Source organism: Elgaria multicarinata, chromosome 8 (assembly GCF_023053635.1).
Source record: "Elgaria multicarinata webbii isolate HBS135686 ecotype San Diego chromosome 8, rElgMul1.1.pri, whole genome shotgun sequence".
In the NCBI taxonomy this organism is placed as follows: domain Eukaryota; kingdom Metazoa; phylum Chordata; class Lepidosauria; order Squamata; family Anguidae; genus Elgaria; species Elgaria multicarinata.
The window spans coordinates 55,153,855-55,170,296 of NC_086178.1; the positions used below are offsets into that span (position 1 = coordinate 55,153,855).

Sequence of the window (16,442 nt, forward strand, 5' to 3'; positions counted from 1 at the left end):
CACCACTCCTATCCTGGCAAAAAAAGTGCGGCGGTTGTGGCTCTGGCTTTCCTGAGTATGCTAGAGCAAGGTCCCCAACGTGCGTGCGTGTCGCTATTTTAAGCATGCACTCGAGATAGAAGCTATACGTGGAAAGGAATCATCACAATGCTTGCGATGGAGCCAACCGGATTGCCCGCGCTCGCACGCGCTTCATGCTGCCCACACAGCCCCCTCCCGCCTCGCCATGGCGTAACCTCGTGTGGATATTGCACCTGGTTTATTGGATCCTTTAACTCCTTGCAGCGGTGGCTACATCAATACACGGAATAAGATACAACAAAGGGTTGGCTGCCCCCCACCCCGGCTTTGGCTTTGTACAAGCGAAGCTGCTTTGTGGCAGCGCCCGGCCTCCACCGCACCGCCGTCCCTTGGCCCGGCTGCGCCACGCCCACGCCCACCCCCACCCGGGAGAGCGTTGGGGAGCCATGGCCGACGGCAGCGCTGCCGGGGCGAGCGGGGGGGGGGAAGGAAGGGTCCAAGTCGAAGCGTCTTTCCTGCAGTCAGAGCTAGTGGCGCCACGTTCTCCGACGTGGCGATGGGCAGGCGCTGTTGGGCGCCTGAGGCGCTGCTGGCCGAAGATAAGGTGGTGAGCTCCGAGGGCCGAGGGGGGCTCTGAGCCCCCGAGGCAAGCCGTGGGTCTCCCGTCGGGGGCGCGGAGAAGCGCTGCTTCTCTGGGTGAGTCCTTCTGTCCCCAGAGTGTCCCCGCCCCGCCAAGCAGGCGGCCCATCCATCGCCGGGGCAGAAGTCGGTCTTGGAGGAGCGCGGGCGCTCGGCCTCTGCCTCGACTGCCGAGCGCGGCCTGGCCGGCGCTGCGCGGTCCGTCGGGGTTACCAGGCTCGGATGCCCTGAGTGCAGGAAGGCCCGGCCGCCCCCTGGTGCAGGGGCTGGGCGCCGCCGGGGAAGCCGCTCATGTTCACGTAGGCCCCCGCGGGCGGCGGCACCGACGGGCCCCCACTGGCGCCCGCCGGGTAGCTGCAGCCGTAGCCGGCGCTGTAAGCGGCCGCGGGGGAGCCGCCATAGGCGTAGTTGGGGAAGCCGTTGTACGGGTAGGCGGCGTTGGCGTTGTAGGGCGCGCTGTAGGCCGGCGAGCCGCCCAGGCACGGCTTGCCGTCCCTCACCAGCACCGGCACGACCACCCGACGCGGGGGCGGCGGCGGCGGCGGCTGCTGCTGCTGGGACGCGCCGGCCGCCGGGCCGCCCAGCTCCAGGGCCTTGTCCTGCCGCTGCCGCTTGCATTTGTAGCGCCGGTTCTGGAACCAGATCTTCACCTGCGTCGACGTGAGCTTGAGGCTGCTGGCCAGGAGCTCCCGCTCGGGGGCCGACAGGTAGCGTTGCTGCTGGAAGCGCCGCTCCAGCTCGAAGACCTGCGCTTGGGAGAAGAGCACCCGCGGCTTCCTCCGGCCACGCGCCTTGGGCCGCTCTGACGACGACGACGACGAGTCCGCGGCCTCCTTCCCTGGAGAGCGGGGCGGAGAGAGGGGCAGAGAAAGAAGACGTGACTGGGGATGGGACGCTCGCGATTCAAGGAGACCAGAGCTGCCAGTGGGGTAGGATCCACCCCCAGTCCTACCTCGACTAAACTCACTGAAATGAATGGGGCTGAAGTTAATTGTAACTCACTTGAGTCGCATTCCTTTCGATGGATCTACTCGATATAGGACTGACATTGGATACTCTTGTATGTTTCTCCCCCTCCCCCCCCCGCGCAATACATTGAAGGTGTACGATGAATCGGGCCCCCGAGCAGGCTCTCTCCATCCACGCGGTTGTCACCCCAATGCCAATTTGCATTGGAGGAGACGGGAGACGCAGACGCGTTCTGGAGCACCTGAAGAAAGCGCCAACACTTTTGGAGGGCTGCCGGTGGTGGCCTGATCTTCCCTGGAGAGTTGCAGTGGAGTCATGTCAGACTCAGGAGCTCAAGGTCTCACGGGAGTCCTCTTCTTTGGGTGCTGCGTCCGGCCCCTCCCTAGCTCAGGGTTCTGCGTGGGGCCCGGACTTCGGCCCCAAGGCGCCTTCGACGTCTGATTTCCCAGAAAGAAGTCCCGCTAGGCTTCGTGGGTCTTCCTCCCGGGGAAAGCGCGCGCCCGGTGGCAGCCACAGACCGTTCGCTGCGAGAGGCCCCAGGGCGGCGCGGGCTCCCCTTGGAGCACCTCTGGACGGAAAGTCAAAGTAAGCTGGCTGCGGGCAAAACGCGCCTCCGGTGGTCTGGGAGGCGCAACCCGGGGAGACCGACGTCTGTCGGCTTAGGAAGGCGCTTCGCCCCGGAGTTCCACTGCAGCCAGTGGGCTCCCCCGCCGCTGCCGCCTATAGCCGTGGCCTCCCGGCCTTCTAATGCGGGAGCCGCCGGGCCTTTTTCCGCGAGCCCAGCGCGAAGGAGCCGAGTCCAGCCGAACGCGCCGAGGACGGGGAAACAGACGCCTCTGGGCCACCCCGAGACTGGCTGCGGCAGCCGGAAGGGAGCCGGGGACGGGGAAACGCGTCCAGGCCGACTTAGCAAGCCGATGGGGGTCTTCAGGCACTTCCGAGACCGCCTCCCGCCCGCTAGCCCTCGGCTAGGCCAGGCCAGGCCCGTTACTGACAGCGCAGAAGCGAAGGGTTGACTTTCTGCGCTTGCACGAAATCCCCGCTTGAAGGGCCCCAAACGAGGGGCTCTTTCTGCCTTTGGCCATGGCTCGACATCCTCCTGCCCCCGGCTTTGCCTTTCGACAGAGGAACTGGGGGCTCCAAAGCTGGTCCGACCGTCCCCACCCGCAAAGGCCAACTTACTCCGTGTGGCTGGGCCTAGCTAGGCATATGTCGTCCTCTTTCTTGGGATGTGGAAGGACCGTCCCGACCCCGAAAGCGGAGTCCCCTTTCCGCTAGGACCTGCAGCCTAATCCGGCACATCTCCTCGGAAGTAGGTCGAATGGGACCTGCTCTCAAGGAACAGCTATCCTAGGATTGCACCCAGGGGGTCTTCTAGGCAAGGAAACAGGCGCAGAACTGCAGCGGATCAACCCAGCCCGCTGCCTATTACCGGATGCTAGCAAGTCCCACGGAGTTCCAGGGGCCTAAATTACTCCGAGGCAAACGCGCATAGATAGGAGTGCACGCTTCCAGCGCAATCCTAAACAAGCATGTTTACTCAGAATGAAGTCTTCCGACGTTCAAGGGCACGGGTTCTCTAGTCAATGCGTTCCGCAGCCGCTTCTGGACGGCCTTTCAGCGTCCCGAGGTGCTCTGGGCGCCGTGGGTGTCCCCCCTCCTATTCTAGCATCCCCTGGGGAGAAGCGGATTCGGCGCCGCCGCTGGGCAGTCCGGGTGCTGGGGGCCCTTTTGGGGCGAGCATCCCGGTCGCAGCCCTTGAAGTGGAGAAGGCCGGGCAGTTCTGATGGAGGGACTTGGGTGCTGGCCTGGCCCGGCTCGCGGTGCTGCTCTCCCCCCACAAAGCCTCGCGGAGCACACGAGCCCTGGCCGTGCTTGGCCTGGGACTACTCACCCGCGGCTCCAGAGTCCTTCGGCAGCTCGCCCTCGTCCACGAGGCCCTTGGGCTCGCAGGGGCCCCGCAACATCGCCTGCACGTAGCTCCCCGGGGACAGACCCCCGTCCCCGTGGCTCTTGGCGACCGGCGCCGCCATGGCGTTCAGCAGGGGCAGCTTGTCCTCGTCGTCCTCGTCGTCCTCCCCGTCCGAGAAGCGGCAGCCCAGCAGGCAGGAGGCCACAGCTGCGACGGGGAAGGGCGGCTCGAGGGCCCCCCCGAGGCGCTGCTGCTGCTCCAGCTTCAGGATGTCCTTGACCGAGAAGGGGGTGGACGTGGCGGGACTCGGGAGCATCCTGAGCGGGGCGGAGAGGCGGGCGGCCCGGCTGGAGGCAAAAGGGCCGCGCCCGCCGGGCTACGGGGCGTCCATGCGAGGGCTGCTCCGACGGCTTTGCTCTCGCCTTTGCCAGGACCAGCAGCCGGCTCTGGACTCGGAGCCGCCCCTGCGGCCGGGGAGGGCACGTCACGGCGAGGAGGGGCCGGGCTGGGGCTCGGGCTGTGCCCCCATTGGAAGGCGGGGGAGCTTGAGCCGGCCCCCTGAGAGACCCTGCCCGAAAGAGGGACCTGCACGCTCGGACCCAGGCGCCTGCCCGGGGCCAGGCGGCGGCCAAGTCCGAGCTGGCCAGGCCACGTCGGGGCAGAGGGACGCCGGGACACGCCGGGCGCCCGGGGGGGGGGCGAGGGGGGGAGTAACTGCCGCAGGAAGAGCCGGCTGCGTTTGTGCGGGCCTGTGTGTGTGTGTGTGAACGGCGGAGCGAGGGGTGGGGGGCTGGACCGGCCCCCTCCCCATTGCCAGACCGCCCCGCCTTTCCCCGGTCAGCCGCGTCGCCACCCCCTTCCCGCGGCTCCGGAGAGCTTCATCTGGTCCCTCGGGGATGTGTGAGTCGGGTCCCCCCTCCTTTTTCTTGTAAAACTCCGGAAGAACAGAAAGAAAGAGAACGGAAGGAAAGGTAAGTCACTGAGCAAAGGAAAGGGGCAAGAATGGAGGAATCGCTCTCTCTCTCTCTCTCTCGCTCTCTCTCTCTCTCTCTCGCTCTCTCTCTCTCACACACACACACACACACACCTGGGTAGGGTAAGCTGCGGGCCCTTCCTGGGGCAAATGGGGCCCGAGACGAGCGAGAAGGTGTGGGGCGTGGGGGTGTTGGCTGGCGACGCGCGGAGGGGGCTGTTTCGCCGCTGGGCGCGGTAGAAGGCGCAAAGGCCATCTGCGCAGACGGTGGTTGTGAATTGCTGGCGTTCAACTTCAGGTCCATCAATGGCCTCGTTCGGGAAAAAACTAAACGAAAACTTTTCTGAAGCCTCCCAAAGGAAGGAGCGACCCCGCCTGCCTGCGGGGAGAGGCTTCTTTCTTTCTTTCTTTCTTTCTTTCTTTCTTTCTTTCTTTCTTTCTTTCTTTCTTCTTTCCTTCCCAAACCAGACCTTTTGGAGCACTTGTTGGCAATGTACCAGGGCTGGTGTACTATGGAAGAGTGAGAGAATCATGGGTGAAGAAAGTAGTAGTGGCAGTAGTGGTGGTGGTGGTGGTGGTGGCTAGCAATAATATGTGGTAATATGCATTATTTTGGCAAGATAGCCTCCTAGCCACAAGCTTAGATAGTGAGCATTTAAACTGCTCGGGTTAATTGCGGATGGGTCTTTTAGCAAAGCTTGCTAGCCAAATTGAACCTTCACCTACGGAGGCTGCGAGTGTGGGCGTGTGTGAGTGTAAGTAATACAACGGGTGAAAGCCATCACTTCTATGCTCTGATTGTGAGTTTACATTGGCACTTGTCTGAACAATGCCAAAACCAGAATACTAGAATGTTGTGGTTGTTGTTGATCATAGTAATTCTTCTTAACAACAACAACTAATGCAATATTACTGCTTCAACATGCAATGTTGATTTGAATTTACTCCCATAGTGTGTCCGAGGTTAGTAAACCGCGCCAAGTGTTTCTTTCCTGCTATGGTTGAATTTAATTTGCTTTCTTTTTTCTCTCCAGTGAACCTTTCCAGAGAGCCAGAAATTTGAATGGGAGGGAGCGCGCGTGCGCGTGTGTGTGAGAGCGAGCGAGCAATGAAGGCAGACAATTCTGAAAATCACTCGACTCATGAAGGTTATTTTAAAATAAAGCTACTGAAATGGTTTTGTGTAGTTATGCAATGACATCAATGCTATTTAATTACCGCCGATTAATTTTAATTAATGTTTATGAAATCTGTGCGAAGCTTACTAATTTTCCTTATTGTCGGCTCCACTGTCCTCTCCTGGGCATAGGCTGCAGGCTGCAGCTGCAGGATTCGCGAGAGGCAAGGAGGAGGAAGCCTGCAGAGGGGCCCAGTGAGTCCTTGGCGGTTAGAACCGCGCCCAAGCTCGTATTTTCTAAAAATACCAACCCCCCCTCACACCCCCGCTCCTCCGCCCTCCTTCAGGATTTTTCTTTCTTTAGGCGGTCAAAAGGGGACCTTCGAACAAACATAAAAAGCCTCAATGGACCTGCTCCAGATTGGGGGTTTTTTTTGGCGGGGGGGGGCTACACATAACTAGTAGTAGGATTCTCCAGCAGGATCCCAAATTAAATTGTGCATTTAGTATGGATCTCTGTCTCCAGGGCTCCAAATGAGGCTTCAGAAGAAGTTGCTTTGTATTAATGGGGGCAGGCTGGCGCTTGGACACGGGATATAGGATTTTATTCTGCCCTGAGGGTCCATTGCTCAAATAACGTGAATAGATTTCCATAGAAGGAAGTTATCTTTCCCATGAAATCAACGGATTTGAGGGTGTTTCTAGGGTGCTGGATCATGCCCTCTATTATTAGGCTGCTTAAATCTGGGATCTAGAACGAATTAAGCCAAAACTCTCACTAGAAGCGAAAGTGTTGAAATTGAGGCTATCATACTTTGGACATATAATGAGAAGAAATGACTCTTTCGAAAAGTCAATAATGCTGGGAAAAACAGAAGGGAGAAGGAAAAGAGGAAGACCGAACAAGAGATGGATTGACTCCGAAAGGAGGATACGGGACCATGAAGTTGCAAGATCTGAATAGGGTGGTTTACAATAGATGCAAATGGAGGCCATTGATTCATAGGGTCGCCATAAGACTTGAAGGCACATAACTAACCAACTTCTGCTCTGGGAGTATAGTAGGGATTACTTCCCCCTTCCCTGTCAGAGTGGATTAATCGTATGCTCGCTTTACTAATTGCAAGCATAAATTCCCCACGATCGTCCTAGACCCACCGATGTGACATTTTTTATATTAAGTGCCTATGCAATAGAAACGGTGACATTCTTCAGGTCATGTATAGCTAGAATGCAACAAACGAACTCCGTCCATTGGCATCCATGCGGGTATTTTGCTTGACACCCAGAAGGGGAAGACGTGACGGCGTGGAACAGATTAAAACCCCTCTCGCCCAAATGCAAAGTCTGTGGAAGCATTTCGTCTCATAGATTTCATGCCAATCAGTAACAATTGGCTTTGCAAATGCTCTCTCCAGTCACTACGGATTTCATCAGCGATGGCTGCTTGATATTTCTATTACTTGTATAATCACGATAACATTACGCCCAAACTTGTACCCATCCCCGCCGAATACGAAAATCTGTGCTAGAAGCTGCAATCCTATTTATTTATTTATTTATTTATTACATTTCTATACCGCCCAATAGCCGGAGCTCTCTATTTAGCCAAGAGGAATTCCCATTGCGCTCAATGGTATTTTAAGAGTGTAGAGGCTCCCGTGTAAGACAAGGTATTTACAAAAATAACTTCGAAGTAAATTGTCTCTTGATGACTTAATTATCTCCCGCTTAAACAGTAATCAGAAGCAGGTTTAATGTTCCGCTAAACAACAGTGGGATTTACTTTTCAGTAAATTCGTCTGGGATCCGGCTGAAAATCTATAGCAGAGAGGAGAGAAGAGCCTGTTTTATTCGAGGAATTCACCCGGTTGCAGCAAAAGCCAGAATATCCTGTGGAGTAAAGGTGATTGTAGCCTAAACTTTTCATGAAGTGGTCACCTAAGTAGGTATGTATGTGTGTAGTACATGTGTACATGATAGGCGTGCTCGCACTCGTACCTTCACCCCCTGAGTACCAAAATAAATACATAAATGATTTTTGGGTTTGCTGTTTTGTTTTCAAACAAAAGATCTGCCTATGCAAGGCAGCAGTAGATGAGTCTCAGCGCCAAACAGAGAGGACAAATGAATAAAAGACCCAATCACTGTGGTATGACTGGTGGTGAACAGGCATAGCACGATCAATCGCATAAATAAACACCTTCAAGACAGACAAGGCCTATTGCAGCAAAAACAACAGAGACTTGCAGCATTTGAAAGACAAACACATTTATTCTCGCAAAAACTTTCGTGCACTGTAGCCCATTTCATCAGATGCACGGAGTATTATGGAGAGTTTCAGGTTTTGATACAGTATATAGGGTGGTGGTGGTGGTGGTGATTGTAAACAGTGAGGTCAGAAGGGAATTAAATGCAGATCTTGATTAGAACGAGAGGGTGCTGAGTTAGAATTCATCAACAAGTTTTGTTAGCCAAAGGCTTTAATCTGGTAACGGATTTTTTTTTTTAAAATCACACTGCATCTGTTTTCTAGGGCCAGGATGTTTGTGTTACCAGCAGCAACTGCACTTTAAATGAACACTAATAATAATGTTTGTCACTTCCTTAATTTAATTTCCTTATGACATTACAGCCTCCCACCTCCCCTACATGTGTTGTTTAAAAATCTGAAACTTTCCATAAAATTCCATGAAGTGGATGATAGTCTGCCACTGCTTATGCTGGAATAAATTTATAATTGAATTTCAATTTGGCAGCTTCATGCCAGAGTCTCCCTTTGAAATGTTGTTACTGTCCTCCTCCTCCGAGCGTTTCAACTTTTACATTTAAAAAAATGGTGTGGGAGGATTCCCATCTTCCTGGACAAATAGAAATGCTCTCCAGCCATTTTAAAAGCTCTTTTTAATGCCTGATGCGTGTGTATTTATTTTCTTGCACAGAGACTGGTTCGATTTGGCTCATGCAAATGGCTTAAAGGCATTGTTGGCAGATAATAGCATACATCACCTTTGTTTAGAAGCCCTGGATGGCATGGCTTATAGGGTGGCCCAAGTAAATATGGGGCCAGGCTCAGTGGTACTCCGGATATGACCATGACACACTTACCGATGCTTCTTGCATTGTTTGATCCTTTGGCCTCCGTTTGTTAAACAAATAAAGATTTCCACCCACCCCTCCTCTCTGTATTCAGGGTTTATATATTTATCCACTTAAGTGACCACTTCGTACATCCAAGGAAGAGGGTTCTGGCCCAGGAAAATTTATGCCTCTATAAATGTGTTCGTGCCACAAGACTGACTGTTGCTTTCACTTAATTTGAGCACATGATCCAGCGAGGCAGCATCTCCTAGGTGCGTATTTACCCCACTCCGTCCGGCCTGGTTTCCCTGCCCTGAGACGCTCGCCAGTCGCTCCACTGGGTTCCGGGTAAGGGCCAGTGAGTGGCCAGCTCGGGACCAGTCGGCGGCCGGTCCGAATCTGCCGGGCTCTGGAAAGTGCGAGGCAGGAGTTCCAAGGCCGAAGCTCCCAACCTGGCCTGGGTGGTAACGCGTGTCTCCGACTGCCCGCGGCTGAGCATCCGTTGTCCTGAGCGGCTGGAACCAGGGGCTTGTTGCTCGACTCCTTTCGGCCTGGCCTTTTCGGGCGCGCGTTCCCCGAGGAATGTGCTGCAGAAAGCGCTCGGCGCCCGGGCGAAACACACAAAGCGCCCTGAGCAGAGGAAGGCGAGGGCTGCTTCGCTGCCCAGGCTGCGGGAAGCCGAAGGCGAGCTCGGCAACCCTCAGCCCGGGCCCTCCGTCTCGGCGCGGAAAACGTGCGATCTCTTCGCGAGCCGGGCGGCGGCTGGGCGGACGGCGCTGCGCGCTCCGTGCGTTTGGCGAGGCCTCGCCTCGAGAGACCCCAAGCCTTCCGTTGCTTCTGGAGAAAGGCAAACAAGAGCCGCGGGTGGGGGGAGAGCAGGGCCCCGATCCCAGCGCCTGATCGAGCCCAGCACCTTGGCTGCCAATCCGCGCCCGTCGAGGGCAAGAAGCGGACGCCGGCGCCGCGGCGGCAGAGATTCCGCGGAAACCACCGCGCGTCGCAGGAGAAGCAGGGAGATCGGGAGGCGCAGAGCGGATGCCGGCGAGACTCGCAGCTTGCGCGCCGAGGCCACAGAAACCGCGCGACGTGCGCCAGGGGCCCCTGCCCACTCCGATTGCCTGGGCTGGGCTGGGCTGGGCTTGGTCTCCTCCAGCCCCTTCTCTGCCTTCGCCCGTGCGCCCCCGTCGGCGCGTCCTCCTCCAGCCTCTCGATGTGATCCCCTTCGGGCTCTTTCCGGAGCCCGGGGTAACCACTCGATTCCACCCCAACTTTGCGGGGGCGGGGAGGAGGCGCCTTTTCTTTCCCCGGCGCAGTGTACTTTCCCACATGCCCCGCAAGGCCCTTCCTTGCCCCTCGCACCGCGTTCGTTTCCTCCGTGCGCCAGGCCCACGTTGGGCTTCCCCGACTCTCACAGCCAGGCCGGGGGAAATGTCTCGAAGGGCTACAGAAGCGGGAAACGAGGCGAGCACCCACGCCGCACGCCGCTGAATATTAAAAAAGTTCCGCAGCTTTGATCATTTAACACTCCTGGGGTTGATTTATCAGGAAAGTCCCTGGTGTAAATCTCACCAAAGTCACGAATGACGGCGATCGGTGCGCGCGGGCATGAAATAAATCCGGTCTGTCCTTCATCTCTCCCAGCCTCAGCCCCACAATTGCCAAAATGGGGATAATAGTCTTGACTTATTTGTAAGGGTTACGAAACGAAACGAAACAAAACAAAACACCACTAGGTATGTAAAGCGCTTGGAACAGGGCTCACAATCCTATGCACATATAGCAAATGAGTAAACCCTACTGAACACAGTGAGCCTTGCTTTCAAACAAACACGCATAGGTTTGCGCTGCAAAAAGTGGTCTACAGATGTTTATTGTTGTTGGTTGCGGCTGCATTGAATTTCCACCTTCGGCTGGAGTTTTCCTGTCCAACCGGCCGGTCCAATGTTTTCTGTCTGTCTTGTAGGCTTTGAATAAAATCCAACGTAAGTCCCACTTAGAGCAGGCCCACTGAAATAAATGAGACTTAAGCTAGTCAGAACTATGTTAAGTGCCATTCATTTCAGTGGTTCTACTCTAAGCAGGGTTTAGGTTAGATTTTTATCCCCTGATCCAAACCACATTAACGGGAAGAAACCTCCAGTTAACGTGGTTTGGATCTGGGCACAAGGCAGTAAATCTCAGAACTTGATCCCAAATCGGCCACTATGGGGGCTTTCATAGTTAGGAATCCCGAAAGCCCTTGGAGAGATGACATTCAGGTGCGCTTTCTACGCTGTAGGAAAACACGCCCGCATTACTGCGATGTTCTTTTCTTGAGCACAACTGCATAAGCGCCATTGGTTGGAATGGCCCACGGTGCCCCACGACGGTGCCTGGTTCCTTGCCAGGCGGTGGGAAAAACTTTGTAGTGGGATGTGCGAGTCGCAGGGGTTCTTGGGGCAGGCCTGTAGACAGGGGTGGGCTTGGGGGAGCCTCCCCCCAAATGTTCTCTGACTCCTATTTTTTAAAAAACAAAAAAAAAATCAGTTTTCAATTTTGTCTTTAAATGCAAGCAAACCAGCTGTGCTGCCCCCGTATTTTGGCGCCTCATCCCCCAGAACTTTTAGGCTGGCTACTAGCCTGACTTGGTGTGGAAAAGCTTTAAACTTTACCTTTTTCTTTTTAAAGACGGTGGATAGTATCCAATATTAGTCCCATGCAGAGGAGACCTGTTGAAATGAAAGGGACTCAAGTGAGTTATGACTTACTTAAGTCTCATTCCTTTCCATGGGCCTTCTCTACGTAGGACTAACATTGGACACCTCCCCGCAGGCGAAAACTGTGATTGTTTTGTCTTCTCGCTGCTTCTCCCGGGCGCCCTTTGCGCACGTCGCGGCGCTGGAGAAGTCCACGGCTGCTGCTGCTGCTGCTGCTGCTGCTGCTGTATTAATGGTTATTGTCTCGAACAGCCCATTAGCTTTTTGGCTGCCCACCGGCCCCCTCTGGTTTTAGCGCTGCCTTGTTGTCCCAGCCGCGCTGCGCACTGTTTAGACAAGGGATTAAGGTAATGGATGGAGCCGGAGTCCCTGCGAACGGGGGCGGGGGCGGCCGGAGCAGGAAGCCCCCTCTCAGCAGATGGTATCAGCCTCCTCGTGGCCTAATGGCTCCATCAGCCCCGCGGGCCGGCGTGAGACCCATCCCCGCCGCCACGCTGGGCTGCTAATGGCCCCAAACGCAGCACACACACATGCAAACAAACAAACAAACAAACAACCGAGTACACCTTGTTCCAGCCCAGCCACTTTCATCAGCCCTGAGAATCTTCCGCGGATCTGCAAGACGGAGGCGAGGAATGGGACGCGAGACATCTCACTGGGTGGCCTTAGGCAAGCCACGGTTCCCTCAGCGCCCCCTGCCCAATCCGCTAACTTGGGGATAATAGCCTGCTTTGCAGGGCTGTAGTGAGGGTTTCCCTAAGTCCCCCTCCCGAATGGAGAGCAGGGTTTCTGGGAAGTCAAGATGCCCTGAAATCAACCAGACTTCCATTAAGATAACTCAGGAACACGATTCTGCAGGGGTCCATGCTGGGTTCGTCCTGAGAATAGAATCCCTGCTATTAATGGGGGCTGCTCTATGATCAATACAATCTGAGTCGAATATATATATATATATATATATATATATATATATTTGCAGCGGATGAATGAACGATTACATCTGCATAATGTAAGAAAAAAGGGTACTTGCTTTGTTTCTTTGGAAGAAAAAGAAGAGGATCTCCTTCTGTCACACCGGACGGAATGCCTCTTTGAAAATAGCATCCGCCGACTGCCGTTCTTATTAAGTACTTATATGAATATATTAACAAATATGCAAGGTGGATCTGCTGCATCCTTTTAGTTGATCAAAAGTCTTTAATAATTTAATCTGCTCGACGAATGTTGCATCTTTAGAGTAAATTAATTAGAAATAACGACCTCCCAAAGCCAAACAATAAAGCACGAGAATTGGAGCTTCGCCCATAACTGGAAGGGTGGGGAAATGAACAACGCGCAGCGCACTGGTGCGGCAGGCGGACGGGGCAGGCCTTCCCAGGTGCTCCACGGGCTTTAACTCCCAGGTCAGAGGGGAGAGGATTGCAACCGGAGGTTGCACACTGACACCGAGCTGAGAGTAAATCTCAGTGAAGTCGTTAGGACTTACGTCGGAGTAAACATGCCTAGGATCCCGCTGCACGGTACTCCAAGTGTAAGCGGAGTTCGGCAGTGGCCAGGGGGCGGCCAGGTGATCTTTGGGGCTGCATCGCCCCCCTGCTTTCGCGGCCTCTGCGCCAGCAGCACCCCCCAAGGGGGCTGCGCGCACCTTCAGGGATGGCAACTTCTTTCAGCCCTCCTCCCTTCCTGATCAGCAAAACTTATCGTTTGTTTGTTTACTATATATATATATATATATATATATATATATATATATGTATGTATGTATGTATGTATGTATGTATGTATGTTTGTTTGTTTGTTTGTTTGTTTAATACATATATATCCCCCAGGAACCCAAGGCGGCATACATAATCCTCCCCCCCCCCTCCATTTTATACTCACATCAACAACCCTGTGAGGTAGGTAGGTGTAAGAGTCTGCGATTGGCCCAAAGTCACCCAGTGGGCTTCTCTGGCCGAGTGGGGACTAGAACCCGGATCTCCCGGATCTCCCTACTCCCAGTCCAATACTTTAGCCACTACTGGCTCTCACCCCTGTGTTGTTCTATTGTTGCTATTTTAATTGGGTAGTGTTCATGTGGATTGTGAAAGGTGGTTTTTTTAAAAAATCAAATACAACTTCTAAATCTGTCACAGGCAGGTTTTGACCAAATTAAGCAGGGCTCCGTCCCATTGATTTCGAACCCATTGTTTAGGTGGTGTTTCAACGCCTTCCACCGACAGCAAGGAGAGACGTCTCAATGCTGAGTGCGGGAAGCAACGAGATCCATCTCCGAAAAGGGACCCTTGAGTCCTGGCGCCACCTCAGTCGCGCACTCTCGCTCCCCTCTCCCGCAGCTTGCGAGCACGTGTGAATGTTGTGAATGAAGAGAGCCACGTTTAAATGGAATGAACATGGGGGCCAGAGGCTTTCGCTCCCTTGGTTTCTCAACCCGCCCTGCTGATCTTGGAAACAAGAGCCGAGCCGGTACCATTTGGTTCGTTGGCTTGTTCTTAGCGAATAGAGTCATACTCTATTTGCCATTTCCATTCACCTTAAAAGACTTCCATCAGGCCCTGGCAATTTGGTCCCAGGCATCCCTGGAACACTTAAGCCAGGTTCTATTATGGATTAAAACAGACCTCGATCCGCTTTGATCTCGGTTTAACGGTTCCCTCCCAAATGACCCAGAGAAGCAGCGGCCCTGCTGGTAGAGATTCACCCAGTCGGAAAGACCTTGGCCGAAGGAGGCAGCCAAAGCGAAGGACTATCAGGTGTTCCTTCCGCTGATTTCCTTGGGGGAAATGAAGTCTCTCCCATTGAAAGCAAGAGCGCCAGCCTCCGCGTTAACTCAGGGGCACGTCGCAGTCCGCCCGAGGGGGCTTAGCCCCAGGTCAGCTGTACCGAGGATGGCGTCCTTTCAAGGCCTCCACTCGGGCTGGGTCGTGCTCCCGTTGACGCCGGAAGCTGCCCGTGGCCCAGCCGCCTCCTAGGGCGCCCCTAGAGGCGAAGGTGGAGCCAGCCACCGCTCCGTGCCCTTCTCCGGGGCGGGCGCCCCTGAGCGGCCACGTCGCTGGGGCGCGGGGCGGCTGCCGGAGGGAGCGCAATTCGGAGCTTGGGAGCCCTCCCCGGTCCTCCTCTCCTTCCCGCTCTGCTCCGTATTTACACAGCGCCTGCCCTTGTGTAAACTCGTCCCGGGCCGTGGTTATTCTCAGGCCTCTCTGTTTGTCGTTGGCTGTCAGCAGCGCCCGATGAGAAACGGCCCGTCGCGGCGCTCCGCCCGCGCTGATTTATGTGGGAACCGGACCGAGGGAATGCGGAGCAGCCCGGCGGACGCGCTCACCGGCGGCAGGAGGAGTCGGCGTGGCAAAGCCGGAGGACGGGGCCCCAGCAGGGCGATCGCTGCCGGTCGGGCTGGGCCCCGAGACGCTGCTTCATCCAGCCCCCCACCACCACCAGCACCGGGCCGCCCACCCACTGTTGGGCTCAAAAGGGCAGGATAGGCGGCCTGGGGCTAGTTGCCATTTCTCAACCGTACCTACCTCACAGGAGTGTTGTGATGATAAAGGGTAGGTAGATCTATGTTAGATGGTGGCACAGGGACAGCTTCCCACTGTTGGTGCGAAGAGACCCAAGAGCAGGGGCAGACCTCCAGATTTTGGACTAAAACTCTTATCAGTCTGGGAGATTATCTTGGATTTTAGGAGTTGTCATCACAAACATCTGGAGAAGACCAGGTTGCCTAGCCTTGCTCTCATGTCTCTTCTCACTGAGAGTGGCCCTCCAGATGTTGCTGGACTACAATTCCCATCATCCATGGCCATTGGCTATGTTGGTTGATGAGAGACAGACTCCAACAACATCTGGAGGGTCACCCATTGGTTGAAATCCTCCGATGCTGGAATGACCTGGAAAAAGTAGCAAATAGGCAATCCCATTGCAGCATGTGCAATGTGTCAAGGCTTCTGCCATCACCCCATTGCTTGGGGGCTATAATAATGCTCTTAATGCTGGATTCTGGATAGCACAATTGTAGTGCTCTCTCTCTCTCTCTCTGTGTGTGTGTGTAATCAGTAAAAGCGTATCACAGCATCTTTTGTTTTCTTTCTGCTACAGCAGCCACCCTCAACCTGGCACCTTCCAGATGTGTTGGACTGCAATAGTTCAAAACATCTGGAGGTTGCAAGGTTGGAGAATATGGTGAAACAAATACTTCCACTCATCCGGAGTGTTCATAGGTCTATTAGTATATATATACAAGAGTCCCTGATCTCATAGCAGCAGTCCCTAAATTGCTCACAAAGGCTCATGCTGAGGCTCACCTGATCTTCCCATGTCTTGATCCTGCCCTTAGTGGGTAGTTCTGGCAAATCACATGGCTACTGGAAAATTATTGATAGCACCCAGGCTTTGGACTAACACTCCACTGGGAACAAGACAGTCAATGAAACATCAGGTGGAAGTACCTTTAAGACATGACAGGAAGGGGCCTTTTGCTTGACCTGGAGCTGGGTGGAGATTACTACTACCTATAGAATCAGTAGAGCCTCCCCTCCCAAGCCACCTCTTCCAACTCTCCCCATATGTATTGGGCTGCAATTCCCATCATCCCCAGTTGGATGGGATGATGGGAGTTGTAGTTCAGCACAGCTGGAGGGCCCCAGGTTGGTAGAATTTGCACTAGAGAAGCCACCCAACTTTTCTGGCCACTGCAGTCTTCTAGGAAATGCTAGAAATGTACAATGAGTGTGAGCTCCTTTGTAGGTGAGGCCCAGCCTTTTACCGGCTTTGGGATAAGCAGCCATTGCCACATGCCCAAGCCTGCCAAGACTCCTGAGATGATCTTTGCTTGTATTTTGGAGGAACCACCTTTCTCTGGAGTTACAGCCCAAGAAACTCCTACCAAATCCAGCTGTGCTGGGTGAAGAAGTCCAGTGTCTGATTTATAATCTCTCTCTCTCTCTCTCTCTCTCTCTCTCTCTCTCTCTCTCTCTCTTGTTCAGAAGATTTTTCTTCTTCTTTTTTAATAAATAAAGAAGAATTTAATTTGTATAC

General features: G+C 54.5%; 1 protein-coding gene across 1 annotated transcript; it reads right to left on the bottom strand.

Annotated features, from left to right (window-relative positions):
• Positions 1–869: 869 nt before the first annotated feature.
• Positions 870–3,857, bottom strand: NKX2-3 (NK2 homeobox 3). The gene is made up of 3 exons (XM_063133239.1): positions 3,524–3,857; positions 2,275–2,619; positions 870–1,498 (listed from the first exon to the last, which is right to left on the bottom strand). The coding sequence occupies exons 1-3, from the start codon at positions 3,855–3,857 to the stop codon at positions 870–872; spliced, it is 1,308 nt and encodes a 435-aa protein (XP_062989309.1).
• Between the last annotated feature and the right edge of the window lie 12,585 nt (positions 3,858–16,442).

What these genes read in the sequence shown, in the direction of transcription:
- NKX2-3 (XM_063133239.1), bottom strand. Translation starts at nt 3,857, where the DNA reads ATGCTCCCGAGTCCCGCCACGTCCACCCCCTTCTCGGTCAAGGACATC. An exon ending in GAAGGACTCTGGAGCCGCGG is followed by an intron (nt 2,620 to 3,523) that starts GTGAGTAGTCCC and finishes CTGCGCTGTCAG; the next exon opens with TAACGGGCCTGGCCTGGCCT. An exon ending in TCCTAAGCCGACAGACGTCG is followed by an intron (nt 1,499 to 2,274) that starts GTCTCCCCGGGT and finishes CCCGCTCTCCAG; the next exon opens with GGAAGGAGGCCGCGGACTCG.